Source organism: Poecilia reticulata, chromosome 5 (genome assembly GCF_904066995.2).
Source record: "Poecilia reticulata chromosome 5, P_reticulata-male-v2, whole genome shotgun sequence".
Taxonomy (NCBI): Eukaryota; Metazoa; Chordata; class Actinopteri; order Cyprinodontiformes; family Poeciliidae; genus Poecilia; species Poecilia reticulata.
In genome coordinates this window covers 31243894-31260511 of record NC_088834.1, presented here as the reverse complement: position 1 = coordinate 31260511, position 16618 = coordinate 31243894, and the positions used below count along the sequence as shown (strand labels likewise).

The following is a 16618-nucleotide window of genomic DNA, read 5'->3' as shown; positions in this document are numbered from 1 at the left end:
TGGGGAAAAGGTCCTTGCTGTCTGTTATTCAAATGAATGAACGGAATGACGTAAAACGTCAGTACGTACTCGACGTGTCCCTGCTCTGCTGACTGGGAAGCCCTTAGTGTGGAGCTGCCAACGCCCGGTGTTGAGACCCAAATAGAAAATACGGTACGGAAAATTATAAATACCCACATATAGTGTTTAAGGTATGTTCTTAATATTTTTTATCTTTTTAGTGTATCAGCATTATGTAGCATGTGGTGCTAGTTATAATTATTGCAATTCAGAAACAGCATCCGCTAGAGTTAGCTGCACTCCCGTTAACCCACAAGCTAACGGGAGGACGGCATTCAGCTAGCAAAGCAAGTAGGCAGACTACATTATTAGACCGGAAAGTAAATTCACCCTTTTCGTTCTTCAAAGCTATTTACTGCATAACGTATTGTCATTTAGGCTATAAACGTATTGGTGTCTTGGCTTAAAATAAAGCAATACTTCTCTAGTTAGCTAGGGGTTAGATGCTTACGGAGGTAAAACACACCTTCGTTGTATGTATAACAATATACGGTCCAACATTCAAAACGGGTAACATTTAGATACCCGAAAGTTACCAACGATTCCTTGTTCATATGAAAATACATCGCGAGATGAACCGACAGGAAATAGGCCAAAGAGGCCGGGATGTGGCCGAAGTGCAACAGCTGAGGCCAGCAGCAGCCAGCTATCGGTCCCTTTATCGTTGGAACTTCAGGCCAGATGTTAAAATTCTGATGTTGGCGTATATAACCTCTCGAAGTTGATGCTGGTCCATTTAGAATAAGAAATGAAGCGCAATTTTGAATGCTACGATATCAGTCGACGTAAACGGCGTATTTTTAGTTCATCAGTCTGCTTTTTGATTGAACAAAATTGAGAACGTTGCTTTTTAAGTGCAAATTACGACACGATGCTTTTTGTATTTCTATTATAATCTCAGACATGTTTTATATTATGGTAGGTTTTCTTTCTAAGTCTTATCTACTGGGGAAATACTGCTATGTCAAAATGAACCTTCCCGCTGTTTAACAGGCCTGTCCTAAAAATGCCTACTGGCCTACTAACACCATTGCTTGGATTAAGTCTAAAAGCGTTTACAACTGCAGCCACCCTCTGTCGGCCACTGCCATTGGCTTTGCCTGCTTTAGAACAGTTTGACATATTTAGAGTGCGGCGGGTTTTGAGATTTTTCCTTAATACTCCGCCTCATGGAGGACACGTTAGATAACGGCTCTGTTTGAAAATGGAGAGTACTTGATAGTTTTCTTTCCTAGAGCTGCTGGTGGTTTAGTTGGTGCCAAATGCACATTTATTCTTTAGAACTGTGGGTTTAGATTCTTAGAAATCAGATGATTGAGAACCAATTTTTGCTGAGCACTGAGTTGTGATGATAGTTTAGTTGCTACTGTTTGGGTCAAATCCTATTTCACCCTTCTTATGAAGTACAACTTTTTTAGGGGTAGACTCAAAAATTTAAATGTATGGGTAACACTAGTAAATTCTCTATTGTGTTTTAAAATGTCTGAATAAATGACTAGAAAGTCTCCATAGAAAGGAGTTTTCTTTTAAAAAGCCTTTATGGTCCTGTATTTTTTCTGACTTAATTTGAAATACCACCTTGACACTAAAACCAGCGAATTGAGTCTCTGCCACTCAGTAAAGGCAAAATGTTGTAAGTAGGGATGCTCCGATCAGCTTTTTGTTGCAGATTCCGATCACCTATGAGGGCTGATCACTGATCATTGCCAATCATCTGGATTGGCTGTTAATTTTTCGCGTTAGGTATAAATGCTACTGTGTGATCTGGCAAAATTAACAAATAATCTGGTAATAAATTCACCTAATTTAGACATAAATATGAAAAATACTTCCAGGCACAATATAGCAGCTATTCAGTCAAAAGGACAACTGAAAAACCTGCAATCAGTAAAATAATATTTAACACCAATTCTCTCTGTACCATAAATTATACATGAGTCAGATAAATCTGCCTATCAAAATAAACAATCCTGAGTTACTAAATCAAAAGTTTCTGAGAGCACAGCTAGCTGATTAATGCTGGTTCTGATTGGTTGTTTCTGACTGAGCCGAGTAGTTCTGCAGATTGTCTGGAAGAGACGGAGGAGATCGATTTTTTTATTTTTTTTGTTTGTTTATAAATTATCTCATGTTAGGACATAGTGAAAGTTTTATTATGTAAAACCTGTTTTTTGTTGTTTTAAGTTGCATGCTGCAGCTTTAAGCAGATGTTTGGTGAGAGAGTTCATGTCTGTGAACTATTATTATTATCTACTACCAGTAGCGCGTAGCTGCGGTCCAAGAGCGAGAGCAGAACCAGCGTCTTACACCGCTGGCTTGTATAATTTTAAATAATTTTCGGGTTATTTGTTTTGCTTTCTGACCATCATGCTCTTCTGGGTGAATGTTGGTGCTTTACCTGTTGTCTGATCAACACTCTGATCCGGATGACTTCTTTTTTTCCTCCAGTGAGCCTCGATGTGGCCAAACTCCGTCAAGTGCTTGTTTTTTAAATGTCATATTAGACTCCTTGTGTTGATGCATTTTGACGTGCTTCACCAACGAGGTCATTTTCCAACGCAACATGCAAACTTCCCCATTGACACTGAGCGTTAAAGTTTCTCACTAAATTGCTTAGCATTTGTTGCCTCGTGCTTGTGCAGTGTGAAAGAAAGGAGATGAGCTGCACAGGCAGACTGCGAAGTGAGATACATTTGATCTGTTTGTGTGATCGGCAACAAGAGACAGATACAGCGATCACCGATCAGACACTTTTTCACAGAAATAGGATGATTATGATTGGTGGCCGATCGATTGGCACACCTTTGGTGTTAAGGTGACTTATAGTTCCTGGTCATTGGAAATTTCTTAATTGTTTTTATTTGCACAAAAATGATTAAATCATCTTTGAATTAAAGCATTTTCTACATTTAGTTTTGCTCTAATTTATGTTGCACGCATAGACATTCTAAATTTAAATTTTACTTTCAGAAAATCGGTTAATGTCTACTTCAATTTAAATTAGTTGATTTTGGTTGGTAATAGAGGATAACCTGTCCTCCAGTAAAAATACTTCATCGGCACAGCAAGCATAAAAAGTACTGTCTGTTGCAGGTTCGCCTGATTAAAATTAGATGTGAATATGTCTTTTTTTTTTTCTAGTTAGAAAATGAAAATCTTTTTTTCGCCAATTAAATGTAATAGAAACCAACAGTATTTTGACCAATTAAGCCAACAGAAACGTCTTTGGAGTCTGGAGGGAACCCATGTACAGGGAAAACGCTACTCAGCCCCAGCAGGGATCTGATGCATGACAACAGTGCTGACAATTAGCCCACCTATAAGCAACCTTATTGCTGATCACAAAAACCAATCACCTGCATCTCATACTTCGCAGTCTGCAGAGGCCCAGTGTGTTATTAACCTGAAAAACTATTAAAATAATAGGGCTAGCAGTAAAAGATTCTGGGTTCTGCTCTCACCCTTGGACAGCTGCCACGCGATACTGGCATGTTCAGTTTCATGTTCCCCCTCCACCAGACAGTGAACTCTCACATTGAAAGTCTGCTTAAACCTGCAGCATGTAATTTAAAATACATATGTATTAAAACTTTTGCTGTCCTAACATGAGACGGATGAGCTCTGGAGAAAAAAATAAAATCGGTCTCCTCTGCCGCCTCCTGTGTTCTGCAGAATTACTCCACTCAGTCAGAAACAACCAATCAGAACCAGCACCAAACAATTAGCCATGCTTTCAGAAAGTTTTGATTTAGTAACTTAGGATTGTTTATTTTGATGCAACCTGCATTTGACTTTGAGTTTATGTTTCCGTTTTTTACTCGAGATTATTTTGACATGGGCAATGTTGTGAGATTTATTTCATTTATGTATAATTTATGGTACAGAGAGCCTTACTGTTAAATAGTTTTACTGATTGCAGGTTTTTCAGTTGTCCTTTTGACTGAATAGCTATTGTATTGTGCCTGCAAGTATTTTGCATGTTTTTTTTGTCTTAATCTGGTGAATTTATTACCAGATAATTTTCCCATTTTGCCAGATACATAAGAGCATTTATACCTAAAAGTGAAAAATTAACAGCCAATCCAGGTGATTGGCAGTGACTGGTATCAGCATCGGCAGCAAAAAACCTGATCAAAGCATTCCTATCACATTATTTGCTCATATACTGTTTCCAAAACAGCCCGTTATTTTTATTATTGTTTCTCTAAAGTTCATTTATTAGTTTGATCAAAACCAAAGAATTGGTCAGAAATGTCTAATTAAATTTCAATAAAGTTTATTGCATTTCTCAATGTTTTTATTGTAAACAATATTTGTCTAGAGAACCTTCAGTCCAGTTCTAGCCCCATCAGACATGCTTTCACAACAGCTTTACCCAGTCAGGAGACAGTTTTCATGTTTTTAGCATCTAGAGCTAGTTGTTAGCAGCTGAGTCTCTTTGTAAGGAGGGCGTTTTGGAAGTGGGCTGTCCCTCAGTGGTTCCCTGCCCCCACGTAGTGCTGCAGCGGAGCTCAGCTCTGCTGCGGCTTAATGCTGACATGCTGTAATTTGTGGAGCAGAAACAGAGATTCTGTGGCTCGCTACTGAATGATCCTTAAACCAAGTGATTATATAAGGCTTAGTTGGCTTCCATCTTGCTGTTTCACAGTTGCTGCATTAAGACATTGGAGCAGATGCCAGACCTGCAGTTAGGTTTCAGTGTCTCTGAAGTGACTCAAAATATGAGCAGGAATTTCTTTTTTTTTTTTCTTCTTCTTTCTGTTTTTGTTAGAGGTGTGCCAATCGATCGGTCACTGATCATAATCGGGCCGATTTTTGTGAAAAAGTGCATGATCGGTGATCGTCCATCATTGGCTCTTGTTGCCGATACCGATCACCTGCATCTCATTTCGCAGCCTGCCTGTGCAGCTGGTCTCCTCTTTCCTTCACTCTGCGCAAACGCGCAGCAACAAATCTTAAGCGATGTGGAACTATAACGCACTGAGTGAATGGGGAAGTTTGCGTGTTGCTGCGGAAAATTGAAGCACGTCAAAATGCATCAACACAACGAAGCTAATAGGACATAAAAACAATGTCATACTTGACGGGAGTTTGGCTACATCGAGGCTCACTGCAGTAAAAAAGACATATGGAGGATCAGATAGCAGGTAAAGCAGCGCACAGCTGCAAACACTCACCCGGATTATTAGCATGACGGTCAGAAAGCTAAACAAATAACCTGCAAAATTATTTAAGTCTTCGAGCTGCGATGTAAAACGCTGGTTCTGCTCTCGCTGTTGAACAGCTGCTACGCGCTACAGGTAGTAATATTTCACAGACGGAGCGCCGCTTCTGCTCCACCTGGTAGTGACTCTCACACCGAGCCTCTGCTTAAAGCTGCAGCATCTAACTTAAAAAAATAAATTTTACATAGATATTAAAACTTTCGTTGTCCTAACATGAGACAGATAATCTCTAAAAAAATAATTGATCTCCTCCCTGTTCTGCATAATTACTCCGCTCAGTCAGAAACAGCCACTCAGAACTAGCAGTAATCAGCTAGCCGCCATGCTATCAGGAAGTTTTCATTCAGTAACTCTGGATTGTTTATTGTAATGGAACCTGTATTTGCCTTTGAATGTTAAGTTTTATACTTGAATTTTTTTGGCAATGTTGAGAGGTTTTATTTTGGCTCTTTGCATTATTTAGCCTCTTCAAAGCCTTCATATGTTACCAGTCTGTTAAAGATAGTATTGATAGCAGTACAATTTGCAGAATGCCTGTTTTGTTTAGTTTTCTTTTTGGAAAAAGTTATTAAAACCAAGTTTTTGTCTAAATTAAGGTGAATTCATGGTTCCTTTTTCCACATAATGTAACCGGTAGTGTTTATGATAAAAAATAAAATAAAAATTATTTGATTGGTATCGGTGATTGGCCCTCATGGGTGATCAGTATCGGTATCGGCAGGAAAAAACTCTAGTTTTCTCTAGTAATCTCTAGTTTTTGTTGCTAGCTGTTACAACAGTTGGAGTAAAACAGTTTCCATTATCTGATATTTATTGAATGATAGTTCTGAAGTAAAAGCTGCTCTTTTTACTCTTTGTATATTTTGCACTTATGAAGCAATCCAGTTCTGTATTATGCTATGGAGAAGACGTGTGGGGAAACAAACACATTTTTTTGCGTTTTGACGTTTCAAAGAAAGACAGTCGCAAGGATATCTGCGTTTTTAACGCTCTCGCGATTTTGGCACAACTCTCTGAAGGAGCACAGCAAATGTCACGATTGGACAGTGGGGAAGCAGTCAATCCATCACTTTATGAAACCGTACAAAAAACCTTGTAAAGGAGCAAACAAGGTTAGTGCAACCCCACCAAAAGCACAGAGTAAAAAAACTCTTGCCAGCAGTCGTTGGCTGGAGGGTTAAAAGTTTTGTTTTAATGGATGCAGCTTGCTCTCATGCAAGCAGCAGGAGGAGTAACTGTTATTATTAGTGTTTGTAAAAGAAAGTCGGGGTGCACTGATTGCAGTTTTCTGATCACCAAAGCCTGACGAAGTTTGACCTGCTTGTTTCTGCACAAAATATAGCAAAAAAGTTGCAAAGTTGGCAACACTAGGCTGATCATTGTGAAATGTAGTTCTCTCTCAGAGCCTTGTGGTGGTATAAAAGATCGGTAGGTAAGATCAGTTTAACTTGTAAGCATCGACCAATTTATCAATCTCCAAAATTAGGGAAATTGACTGATCAATCTGTACACTCCTAAAAACGACCCCTACACCCTCTAGTCTAAGGCCAAGTTCCTTGGGGAGACACAGAAACCAGCTACATGTGTACCAGGTCTGAGTTTGAAGCCTTACTGCTTGTATTTCTTCCAAATGTGAATTTATTAATCACTGTACTTTAATTTTAAATAGAATTCTAAGTGGATTAAAAGATATTGAATTACTTGATGTTGAAGTAATTTTTAATCTTAAATGTATATTCAATTCAAATGGAGATGCAAAGTGATACATGAGAGGTTCAAGTGTGTATCTTTTGAAATTGTTACATTTCTGAGTTCCAAAAAAAAAATTTTTTTTACCCAGCGTAATCTAAAGATTTCGGATGTTCTTTCTGTTTTTCTCTGCAGGTCTTGAATGAGTAGAATAGACTGTAAACCACAGCTATGCAGACCATCAAGTGTGTTGTAGTCGGTGACGGTGCTGTGGGTAAAACCTGCCTGCTCATCTCCTACACTACAAACAAGTTTCCCTCCGAATATGTACCTACGGTATGTTTGCCAACAGAAACACAAGGCGACACTGGAATCACTGTGTTACTGCTCACTTCTTCCAAGTCATTTTCTGGATCTTTTTGGTGCCAAACATTAATGTATTTTATTGAGGTGGGTTTAGAAACCTCTAACTGGGATCCACATTCATTGTGATATAAAAGTGCAAACAGATACATGTATATATTTATATTTAGCTTCTATTTACAGTGTCAGCAAAAGCATATCAAGTTGAATGTCTTATTGAGCCTAACAAGGATTTGTTTTGTGTGTTCCAGGTGTTTGACAACTATGCTGTAACTGTAATGATCGGTGGGGAACCCTATACCTTGGGATTGTTTGACACAGCAGGTATGGCTTTGGTTTTACCTCGGTGTTTCAAATTCTAATGTGAAATAAATGACATTTGAAAGCATGGGAATCACATTTGAGTGCAGTCTAAGTAAATAAAACTGCTTAAAATGGAAAGGGGCTTTTTCAAAGCTCATCCACAAATCCACAAGCAAACTTGTGTAAATATCTAGTTTGATGAGATGTTTTTTTGGTTCTTGCAGGTCAAGAAGACTACGACAGGTTACGTCCTTTGAGTTATCCCCAGACAGATGTCTTCCTCGTCTGTTTTTCAGTTGTGTCCCCTTCCTCCTTTGAAAATGTCAAAGAAAAGGTAACTGACTATTTTTATATGTGTGTGTGTGTGTGTGTGTGTGTGTGTGTGTGTGTGTGTGTGTGTGTGTGTGTGTGTGTGTGTGTGTGTGTGTATATATATATATGGCTTCATGTTCTTTCGTAAAATTGTACACGCATAATATTTGCAATAAATTCCCAGCTGTACTCTCATCAATTTTGTTGCTATATTTAGCAACTTTTCAGACAAAAAAAGTGATATAGACTAGAGTCAGAATCAGCAAATTAGGGTTTTTAAAGATCAGTGATCATCCAGGACACTGCAGTCGGTGCACCCACGTTTGTAGTGTTGACAAAGAAGTATCTACTATGGGTTGATATTTAATATGAGACGATTCATAAGCATTTTGGGGATGTTTCATAACATCTTTGGTTTCATAACATCTTTGACAACCAAGAATTTACATTTAGCATCTGCCAGAGGCTCCTTGTGATTAATTGGGTTTGGTCACTGTCATATGCCATCAGAGTCAAATGGCCCAAACATATGGATCAGAGCCAGACCCAGTGGAAATGAAGTGTAATATAAAAGTCAAATTGAATTATTGGTGAAATTTGAGTGTTCCTATTTTCGATCAAACCTTCTTCACTAGTAAGAAAAATAAATCAACATGCAATGGCAGGTGTGGTCATTTATCGTGTCGTTTATCATTTATTGTGTTGAATTTCTTAGTTTAAGAATTTTGATTATTTATTGTCACGGTAAATTCTAATTATTACTTAAATCCCCCAAAACTGTCTCTATTGTTGAAATTGTTAGTTTTACCGTTTTTCTCGTTTTTTCCAATGAAAGTATCAATAAATGACAACAAATAAAAAAATTTTTAAAAAAAAGATGCAGTAGCTGTGTGCAGTTTAGTGTTATAAATCACCCTTCTTTATGTGACTGGTGTCCTAAAGAAAAGTATTACAAATTCAGTCACAGCCATACCCAAAGCTATCTAAAAAAGAAGTAGTAAGTCATTCATATTGTCACTGTACTTAGTATTGTGATAAGACTTTTAAGTCTGAATTGCCCACCCTGACGCAGTGGTAACTCTTACTTGGACCAGATGCCAGTATGGAAAGGGTTTCCATTGTTGAATGGGTGGAGTTGTTCCCACCCGTCTGTCAGAAACAGTAGATAATGTTTTGGACACCTTTTGGCAATGAATGCAATATGAACACTTTGTGTCAATAAGTCAGCATTGTCTAGCTATAGATCCTAGCCTCTTGTTGTTAACACTGACTGTGTTTCCACAGTGGGTTCCTGAGATTACCCACCACTGTCCAAAGACGCCCTTCCTTCTAGTCGGGACGCAGATCGACTTGAGGGACGACCCGTCCACTATAGAGAAGCTGGCCAAGAACAAGCAGAAGCCCATCACCCCAGAGACGGCAGAGAAGCTGGCAAGAGACCTCAAGGCAGTTAAATATGTGGAGTGCTCAGCCCTCACACAGGTAACAGGTACCGTCACACACTGCTAGATTGCTTGAGCTGAAATATCAAAGGCAAGAAGAAAGAAAGTGGAGGAAAGAGGAACATGTTCACTCCCACACCCCACCTGCTGCATGCTGTAGTGGATGGGTTTATTCTGCATGCCAGGCTACAAAGGTCAAATGATGATCTCACTAAGTAGGGCTGGACAATAAATCAATAATGTATATTGTGATAGACACGTGATCAATATCAATAGATCATACATCTGATAGAATATTCACTGAACTCTGGTTTGAATGCATATGTGAATGCCGAGCATGCCAGTGACCCCTCCAAAAGCTGGAAGCTGACTACGGCACAGGTCATTCTGGGTAAATCCAGCCAACGCCAACATGTGTACTCAGTCCTAGTGGGAGAAATGGCTTCAGGACTTTTACCAAAGACAAAAGAGAAATTGTACAACAGCTTGAATCTGATGCCACTCAATTTTTGCTTACACGTTGTGAAGAAGGAAGTTATATTCAGAGATTTTCCTTCAGTAGTTCTAGTAATGTCTTTGGATGGTTTAATAGAGTGCGGTGTGAAAGAACCACATCAGCTGAAAATGTAACAAATATTTAAACTTTTGTCCCCGGTCCACAGAGTCCATTGGACTATCAGGCGTTAAAACACCCAGAGTTAAATTTGGTTGTTTGGTGTGAGAAAAGCAGAGACCCCTCTGAATACATCTTTGCTTTTATCGTCTTCTGTTTAGTTTCTCCTGTCATCACATCTCACTAACAGGGAGGCAGAAATACAGTTTTTTTTCTAGAAGAGATCTGTACCGCAGAGTGGTCAGACCATAAGGCGTGTCCTCGTTGGACAGTCAGCAGGTCCAGAGAGCCGTCCCCGTCCCGGCCGGACTGCAGGACTCCAGAAGGAAGGGAACACACATGACCTCACATGGCCAGAGAACAATAGTGTTGATGAAACCAAGGCGTAGCCTCCACCTCAGTGCTCCGCTCCTTCCTTCCTCCTCTATTTGACATAATGCTTACATGGCTGCTAATGTCACTTCCTGTTTCCTGTTGCTAATCTCAGCCCTCACCCAGCTGCATGCGATCCTCCATCTCTGCTCCATCTGACCCAGCAGCTTTCCTCCCTCTGTTTTCATCCACTTCCCTCCTCACTCTGCCATGTTCCTCTAATCCTCTCATCCATCCCGTTGCCCTGGTTACTAACCACTGTTTTCTGTCCTCTTCTGTCGTTGTAGCGAGGACTGAAGAATGTTTTTGATGAAGCTATCCTAGCTGCCCTAGAGCCACCTGAGACTCAGAGAAAGCGGAAGTGCTGTGTGTTTTAATCTCTCTGGGCCACTGCTCTCGTCTTTTCCTCTTCTGGTTGCCGTTAGTTACCGCCTCTCTACATTCCTCATCCCGCCTTCTCTCTCTTCTATTGTTCATCATGTATTCTCAGATAGTGCAGCGTTGCTAATGTTTGTTCATCGGCATGTTGGGCTGACGTTGGCCCTTTCCTTGTTTGTCAGCTTGAGCTTTTGCGTCAGCTGGTTCTAATTAAGGTCAGAAGGATGTCTTGCTGGGTCAGAATGGAACAGGATGCAACACTTTCTGTTTCTAACGGAGGTGTTCTGAGAAGTCAGCTGCCGATGGGATGGTTCTGAACTCCGAGGTCACAGCAACGGCAAAACTCTTGTGTGGAGGTTGTTGCTGGCAAAAGAAGACCTTAAGTTAGCTTTCTTCACCATCAATAAATTTCCACCAATACTCTTTTTTTATTTTCATGCATTTGAAAGTATTGGTTTAGGAAATGTTGATGGAAATGTTACAAATTTGAAATAACTTCAATTCTGCAAAAATGTTTTCCTGTTCCGTTAAGATGGTTTTTGGCTATTCTGAAGTTAGTATTAGAGTAGAGTATTAATGCGCTAAAGTGGAGATGAAAAGACATTTACAGAAAATGTTCTGATGAGGCAAATGTTTACCTCACCTGACTGATGAGCTGTTTCCACTTAGACTCATTAGAAATGTGTTTCTTTCTCTACGTCGCCAACACTAGCTGACAAGTAAAGAACAAGAACTTCTTACCTGATAGCAACACGTTCCTGAAAACCTCTCCATTTTTCTGAGATGTGTGATCCATTCTAGTTTCTACTTCCTATTTGTAACGTCAACATGTGACTAACTTCACGTTTTGATTTGTTCGCTCCGAGCCAGTAAATAAATAGAAACAGAAACCTAATTCAGATTTTCCTTTTCTTTGTGGCATTTCAAAAGTTGGCTCAAAATTTCCTTGACAGTTGGATGGAAACATAGCCAGTGACGTATTCATAATGAAACAGAAGCAAGCGTGTAGATGTAAGGAAGTTTAAATATCTGTGGTTCACTCAGGCTTCCAGAGAGAACGCAGACTTTAAGCGGATAACAGGAAGGTTTCTAAACTTTGAACCTCCATTATGAAACAAGCTGGATTTGGAAATCTTCTCCTAATACTATTGATTAAAGGGGAAGGCTGGAAAATAGAGGTTTTGAATGTTGCCTTCTACCTTTTTGTAGTTTGGGAAGAGAAATCACAGTGAGCTAAAATCTGTCAATATGCCCAAGCTTCACAAAAACACAATGTTGCTGTTTCAACCTAAAGGTTTCATGAAGTCTGTGGTTGCAGGACTAGACTTTAAACCACTCAACACTTAGTGTTCTGATAGTGTTGGGTACAGTTTGAAAAGTATAAAGCATAAATGAACTTGTTCTCTGGAGCTTCTTTCTCTCTCTGTCTGGGCGATCAATCCTCACAGGACTGAGCTTCTGATGTCAGATCACACACACACACACACACACACACACACACACACACACACACACACACACACACACACACACACACGTTCACCATGTGAACTTAGCTCAACACTACTGTTTCTACACAAAACACTTTTTGTTATTTTTTTATGTCGTATTTTCAGTTGTCCAGGGGGGAGAGTGGATCTGCAGCCATTTTTCCTTTGCGTTGCACTGATTCAGGAGTTTTTCTGTTTCCTCCACTTGCTTGTCTCACTGCCTCTGATCGTAGCAGCAGTCAGATCAGCCTCTCCCACATCTCGATACACTTCTGAGTTGATCAAATGATTTGCAACTATCTGTATTATTTTTCTGTTTTTTTTCCCCAAACTCCCTGCATTTGCTAAGTTAGTGTCTTACAAAAGTATATGCAACCCCTGTTTATGTTTTTATTTTATTGTTTTTACATTTTATACCATTATAACCACAAACTTCAATGCATTTATTAGAATTTTATGTGATGGACCATCAGAGTTGAGTATTGGTGTGAGCTGTAAAGAAGACAGGTTTCCAAACTGGGACAGAGTTCAGGTTACAGCTACAGCTCTTTATTTGTCTCAACTGAAAATGATGCCAACTCATCTTTTTTCCAGTGTTTCCTCAGATTCTAAATATGATTTCTGACTGGACTTTGACGGGTCTATTCTAAAGTATGAATAAACTTTGGCCTCAAGTATTTAATTTTAGCTCCAGCTGAATGTTTCTGGTGGTCTTACAGGGAGTCTGTTGATGCTTTTGTCAGCTTTTCTTCCTGGAATGCTGGAATATTTAGCTTCATCCAACTGAATGCTGCCAACCAGCTTCCACATGGCAGCAGCGTTCCATTTTTTCATAGAAGCCATAACCGTTTATCTGACGTCACAAGTATACCACGATGATTTTGATTCAATTTAATTCACAAATCTGCAATATGTGTCCATCTGACATAATCATTTCCAATCCAACTTTATTTATAAAGCACTTTATAAAAACCACAGCTGATACTAAGTGCTGTACAGTAAAACACAACATAAAAATAAAATAATAATAATAAATAAACTCTTACAGTTTAAAAACAAAAACATACAATTTAAAACTAGATCCCGCTGGTGTTGAAAGCCAAGTAAAATAGATGGGTTTGAAGACGAACTTTAAAAGTGGACAGTGAAGGGGCCTCTCTGACCTGCAAAGGCAAGTCGTTCCATAACTTATGGCCCATGACAGAGAAAAGCCCTGTCCCCTCTGAGCTTCCTCCTGGATCTCGGTACCTCCAAGAGCAGCTGATCTGCTGACCTGAGTGACCGATAAGGTACGTAGGGGTGAAGAAGCTCAGAGAGGTAAGCCGGGGCAAGATTATGCAGTGATTTAAAAACAAACATAAGAATTTTAAAATGAATCCTAAAATATATAGGCAGCCATTGAAGTGAGGCCAGGACAGGGGTCACATGTTCTTTCCAACTGGAAAAACTGAATGCTAAAAAAAAAAAAGCAAATCAAACCATGCACCCGAAATTCAAGTTGAGATATATTTATGTATATTATAAAATTTTGTGTCCCTTACGTCATCGACTGCAGCCAGACTTGTGACAATTCACAGCATTTTTGTTTGTGTTTGTAACATTCTGACCAGAACCAGATCCCATCAGGACTGTAACAGACTGGACTCTTTGAACACTCTTGGTGGTGCTAAGTACTTTTTAAATCATGATGTTGTCCTGGCATTTCTTGACTGCAATACTACTAAATAGTGACACTTGATTAACCAAAGACTAATTACTGACAATGTCACATTCAACAATAAATGAACTAAGTGCAATAACACTGCATTTTATTAGGTTTTGTGCATTCCTGCTACACAGTAACAAGTATTTGGAAAGAATGTCCCTCTGAAACTTTTCTAAAAACCCACCAAATGTTGTGAAAAGCAGCCCAAACTTTGACAACCTACTCAAAGGTGTTTTTTGTTTTTCCTTTACCCCAAGCCAAACTTGTTCAAAAGCAGCAAATAGTTGTTGGCAACATTGGGTGGAAACCCAGCCAGTCTGACAACTCTGACCATGCAACATTTCCGTCTTATGCCAACATCGATACTCTGCTTTGTGTTGGTCTATCACTGAAAATCTCAACATGTTTGTGGTAAAATAAGCAGCAGGTATGTGAAGACTTGTGCACTATAAAGGAAGTTTGACACCGCTTTGCTGTTTAATATTTTCTGCTCCTGTTTAGTTTCATCTGTGTGTGCTGCTCCTTTACCCCGTGTGTGTGTGTTTGTGTCCACAGAAAGGCCTAAAGAATGTGTTTGATGAGGCGATATTGGCCGCACTGGAACCCCCAGAGCCTAAGAAGAAACGCAAATGTGTGCTCTTATGAGAAGTCCCTACTTTTCTCAAAGCACACACACACGCGCGCACACAAAGACATGCATCTCACATGTACCTGTACAACATCCTCCAGTAAACCCCCACATGTGTTCCCTGGCTCTGCTGAGGCTGATTGGCATTGTCGTCCTCCAAAGCAGCCCACCAGGTTTCCAACTATTCTCTGCAATAATTCCAAGTTTCACACACAACATGAAGCTATTCTGGCCAGATACCAGTCTCTTTCTCACACACACACACACACACACACACACACACACACACACACACACACACACACACTCAGAGCTCATTCTGTCAGGTGTGAGTCAGCGTACTGCCCCGCCTCCACCAGTGAGTGTGGTCATCGTCCGACCACCTCTGTTCTTTCTCAGCACTACCACTAGACATGTAGTGTTGTTTTTCTTTTGATTTGATATGCCAACCTTCCCCAAACCCTGTTGCTCTTCAGTAACACCGGATATTTAACTCCCGTTCCAAATGGACACACTCCTAACCACTAGAGGATGTTTAACTGTGGCCGCTGAATCGGCCGGAGTCACACAGGGCTGAGTTGTCGGTCCCTTTGGAACGAGGCTCGTTTTCCTCAAAGAGCCAAAGGCGTCCAGCACCAACGGCTCTACAGGAATCGGCCTTTTTTTTTTTTCTTTTTTTTTTTTGTAGAAGCAGAGAACTTTTAAACAGTGTTAGCAGAACAAGTGGTGTGTTGTTCATGCGTTGTCAGGGACCAAGGGAGGGTAAGGCAGGACGCCGTTAGAACATCACCGCCACACACTTTGAAGCGCTGCAGCAGACGTCCTGATGAACGGAGCGTTGCGTTTTAGACAGCTGATCACCAGATTTCTGTGCCGAGTCAGAGTTTGGTGCCTTCCTTGTAGTCTTCATATATGAGGTGTGTGTTATAGCCCATCCAAACTGTGTGGTGGTGGTGTGTAGCTGAGCCTTGGTCTCTGTTCTAAATGATAGGTTTAACAGATGTAATTATAATGTAAGCTGGCACACAACGTTGATGTAGGCTCCATGTGTTTTTACCAAAACCTCTTTTTTTCTTCGTTATTTCTGTTTGTGTTGTTTTTTTTATGATTATTATTATTATTATATATTAAAAATATAAAAAGGTTACTTTCACTCCTTTCACATTTAGGGGTCGGAACTCATCTGAACTCTCACCTGCCAGTTTTACCAAGAAAACGTCTGAGCTTAGTTTGGCCAGAGTGACTGTTTGGTAAAGATCCTAAATGACTCACTTTTTTTTTTTTTTTACTGGTGGATTAGAGTTGGGTTGATCTCCAGCCCAAGTCAGTATAATTATTATAACCCGTTGTTGTTTTTGGTGCAGAACCAAATGCTTTGTCTAAAGTTTGTTCTTTGTATATGCATTCTTTTCAGAAATATTAAACTTATACCTTAATTGCCTTTACCATGTGTCCCTTGTCTTTCTTTTGTGTTGAGGATCCATGAGAGAATTAGTTGTAAAAAAGATGTCGTGAGTCAGGAATTGTTTGCTTCTGGGGTCCTAGAAGTTATTTCTAGAACAGTGATTTGATCATGTTAAATCTGTTCTACAGAGACTGGACCTTATTTAAGACAAAATTATAATGAAAATATTTATATTTGATGTAAGCAAGAAATATTTTCCACCTTTATTCACTTCCTTACAGCCTGTCATGCTGTTGTTAACCAGAAGGTGGCAGTGCCCACTTAGTTTTCATTTTGTCCACAGTGAAAGACGACTGAAGCCCAAAATGTTTGTTCTGCTACAGAGGAACAGAGTTTAACATAAAGGTTTAGTGTATTTTGTGTAACACACATTTAGTATGAGAAGTCAGTCTCTTGGTGCTTCATAGAATCGGTACTAACCACTAACACTATGACAGATTAGACCATAATGCAGACTTTTGAAGCTCCAACTTTACCAAGTTAACCACCTCAAAATCAAATTGGAACTGCATTTTTCAATTACTATTTTTTTGTCATTTGAAAATTGAAACATGTAAATGTGACAAAAACATT

At 39.6% G+C, this 16618-nt stretch overlaps 1 protein-coding gene across 3 annotated transcripts; it reads left to right on the top strand.

Moving 5' to 3' along the window:
- Window positions 1–32: 32 nt before the first annotated feature.
- cdc42 (cell division cycle 42) lies at window positions 33–16025 on the top strand. 3 transcript variants are annotated; one of them, XM_008410228.3, is made up of 6 exons: window positions 33–153; window positions 7170–7310; window positions 7589–7661; window positions 7865–7974; window positions 9237–9434; window positions 14508–16025. In XM_008410228.3, exons 2-6 carry the CDS (start codon window positions 7206–7208, stop codon window positions 14595–14597), a joined length of 576 nt encoding a protein of 191 aa, XP_008408450.1. In that variant the 5' UTR covers window positions 33–153; window positions 7170–7205; the 3' UTR covers window positions 14598–16025. The 3 variants fall into 3 exon arrangements, with proteins under 3 accessions (XP_008408450.1, XP_008408451.1, XP_008408449.1); XM_008410229.3 differs by lacking the exon at window positions 14508–16025 and adding an exon at window positions 10667–13720 and having other exon boundaries at window positions 65–191; XM_008410227.3 differs by having other exon boundaries at window positions 66–191.
- Window positions 16026–16618: the final 593 nt, after the last annotated feature.